We start from the raw sequence: 2,373 nt of genomic DNA on the forward strand, positions 1-2,373 counted from the left end.
AAGATCTTTCACTGATTAAAAATTACATTAATCTGCAATAAATACACACACATATACTAGGGCTAATGCTATAATACGATTCTAAAATTTTGAGATAAAGACTTTAATAATAGCGATGAATGTTCCGCGCTTGTGGGTTTGAAAAAGGGCAAAGAAAAAACCCTTTTTTTCCACCCCTGCTGTATACGCTAAGAAAAAACAAGAAGAAAAAGGCTTCAATTCTAGAGTTGAAAATATAAAAGGGCCTTTTTGTTGACAGTCAAAAGTCTATGTTCCTAACGCCAGCAAAGCCACAACTTTGACCAAAACCTTACTTGTATAAGGTTATAAACATAAGCTTCAAAGCAGTGGTAGTCCTCAGTTCAGTTATATATACCATCTCTCTCGCTCTCTCTCTCTGAATCAAAAGCTATTGAAAAAAGGAAAAACTACATACAATGAATCCAAACGTGGGAGATGTCTTATCTGAAAAACACATTGCTGAATTTCAAGAAGCTTTTTGCCTATTGGACAAAGATGGTGATGGTATGTATCTACATTTTTGCTTCATCTATATATACATATATATATATATATATATATAGATGATGGTATGAGTTTTGAGATTATATATGTTGTTAAGCTTTTGAGGGAGAGAGATTTGACGATGGAGGAAGCATGTGTTAATTTGGATAATTCTGTACGTGTATATAGGGTGCATTACCATTCAAGAACTGGGAACTGCCATCAAGTCATTGAGTGTAAATCCAACACAAGAAGAATTGGAAAACATGATCAGCGAAGTCGACACCAACGAAAATGGGACCATAGAATTCGGAGAGTTCTTGAATCTCATGGCAAGAAAAATGAAGGTGCATCTATTTCTTTAGTAAATTAATTTTCTGCACTGTTTTTAATTTCATGCGTAGATTTATATATATATATATATATATATATATATTTATGTCATGCATTGTTGATGAATTAAGTAGTATTTATTGAAGTAAAAATAAATATGGATTAATTTGTTTGGTTTGTAGGAAAATGAAGCAGATGAAGAACTGAAAGAAGCTTTCAAGGTGTTTGACAAGGATCAAGATGGCTACATTTCACCTAACGAGGTTCATTATGTTAATTTTTTACTTCAATTTTGTTGCTTGAAAATTCTGGCATGTATATATAACATGAGGCTCTAGTGCGAACGCCCGTACTTTTCTGCCTTATTCAGCAAGTTGTCATAGACTCAGTTATGGGAATCACAGTATTGGGTCCCACAAATCTATGAAGAAAAGGCAACCCAGAAGTTACGGGCCTGCTAATAGAGCCTCTCTATAACACGATGTTCTAGTGCGGATGTCTAGACTATCGATGTCCGCTTTTGTGCCTTAGTCAGCAAACTGACATCAGACTCGATCGGCCGTGGGACCCATGATACTGGGTCCCACAAATCAGTGAAAAAATGCAACCCGTGAGTTAGAAAGTTACGGCCTTGCGTAGTAGAGCCTCTATTGTGTGTTGATACGAAGGTAATTATTTAATTGGGTGCAGTTGAGGCGTGTAATGATGAATTTTGGAGAGAAACTGACAGATGAAGAAGTGGAGGAGATGATTAAAGAGGCTGATTTGGATGGAGATGGTCAAATTAACTACGAAGAATTCGTCAGGATGATGCTGGCCGTTTGATCAAATCATATATATCTATATATATCAGGACTCATTGATTAAAATTATACATATATATATATATATATATATATTTTGAGAACAAGAAAATCAATTCCACGATGTATCATAATTGTGAAATACTTTTCTAATATATGTATGTTTGGTAAAGACTTAGTATATAGGTCAACAATATATTTATTGCCTCTCAAAATATGTACGACCAAGCATGCCTGATTTGAATATAAATTAAAATATGAAAAAACATGGCTTGTGTCTGGACGGTATATAGACAAACTGACAAACTTTATATGATATCAACAATTAAAAATGAGCCAAAAAACCACAAATTTCTATCTTGGTGGATTTCAAAAAAATAAATGTCTTCACCAGCTCCTAAACAATTCAATCAAGTGAATACAATCCATACAATCCACCCACAACCACATGAGAGGCCATAACGCAAAACTCACTCTCCAACAAACAAATGAACCAAACTCTACCGCCTCTTAAAGGCACCGACCCTAAGGTGCTCAAGACAATGGATCAAGTCATAACAATGTTGAAATTTGACACAGTAATCACCTTGGTAAGCATATCCATAGGGTTATCCAATATTTGTTTGGGCACGGTGAACTTGGTTCTTCGACAAGTAGATTGCAATTTGACCATCACAATAAACCAAGACCTTCACTTGACGAATCCCCAACTCAATCACCAACCCCTACAACC

At 35.2% G+C, this 2,373-nt stretch overlaps 1 protein-coding gene across 1 annotated transcript; it reads left to right on the forward strand.

Moving 5' to 3' along the window:
* Nucleotides 1-358: 358 nt before the first annotated feature.
* On the forward strand, nt 359-1,825 carry LOC120009703 (calmodulin-like). Its single transcript, XM_038860388.1, has 4 exons — nt 359-525; nt 694-851; nt 1,020-1,100; nt 1,528-1,825. The coding sequence occupies exons 1-4, from the start codon at nt 438-440 to the stop codon at nt 1,660-1,662; spliced, it is 462 nt and encodes a 153-aa protein (XP_038716316.1). The 5' UTR covers nt 359-437; the 3' UTR covers nt 1,663-1,825.
* The last annotated feature ends 548 nt before the right edge of the window (nt 1,826-2,373 follow it).

Source organism: Tripterygium wilfordii, chromosome 11, assembly GCF_013401445.1.
Source record: "Tripterygium wilfordii isolate XIE 37 chromosome 11, ASM1340144v1, whole genome shotgun sequence".
In the NCBI taxonomy this organism is placed as follows: Eukaryota; Viridiplantae; Streptophyta; class Magnoliopsida; order Celastrales; family Celastraceae; genus Tripterygium; species Tripterygium wilfordii.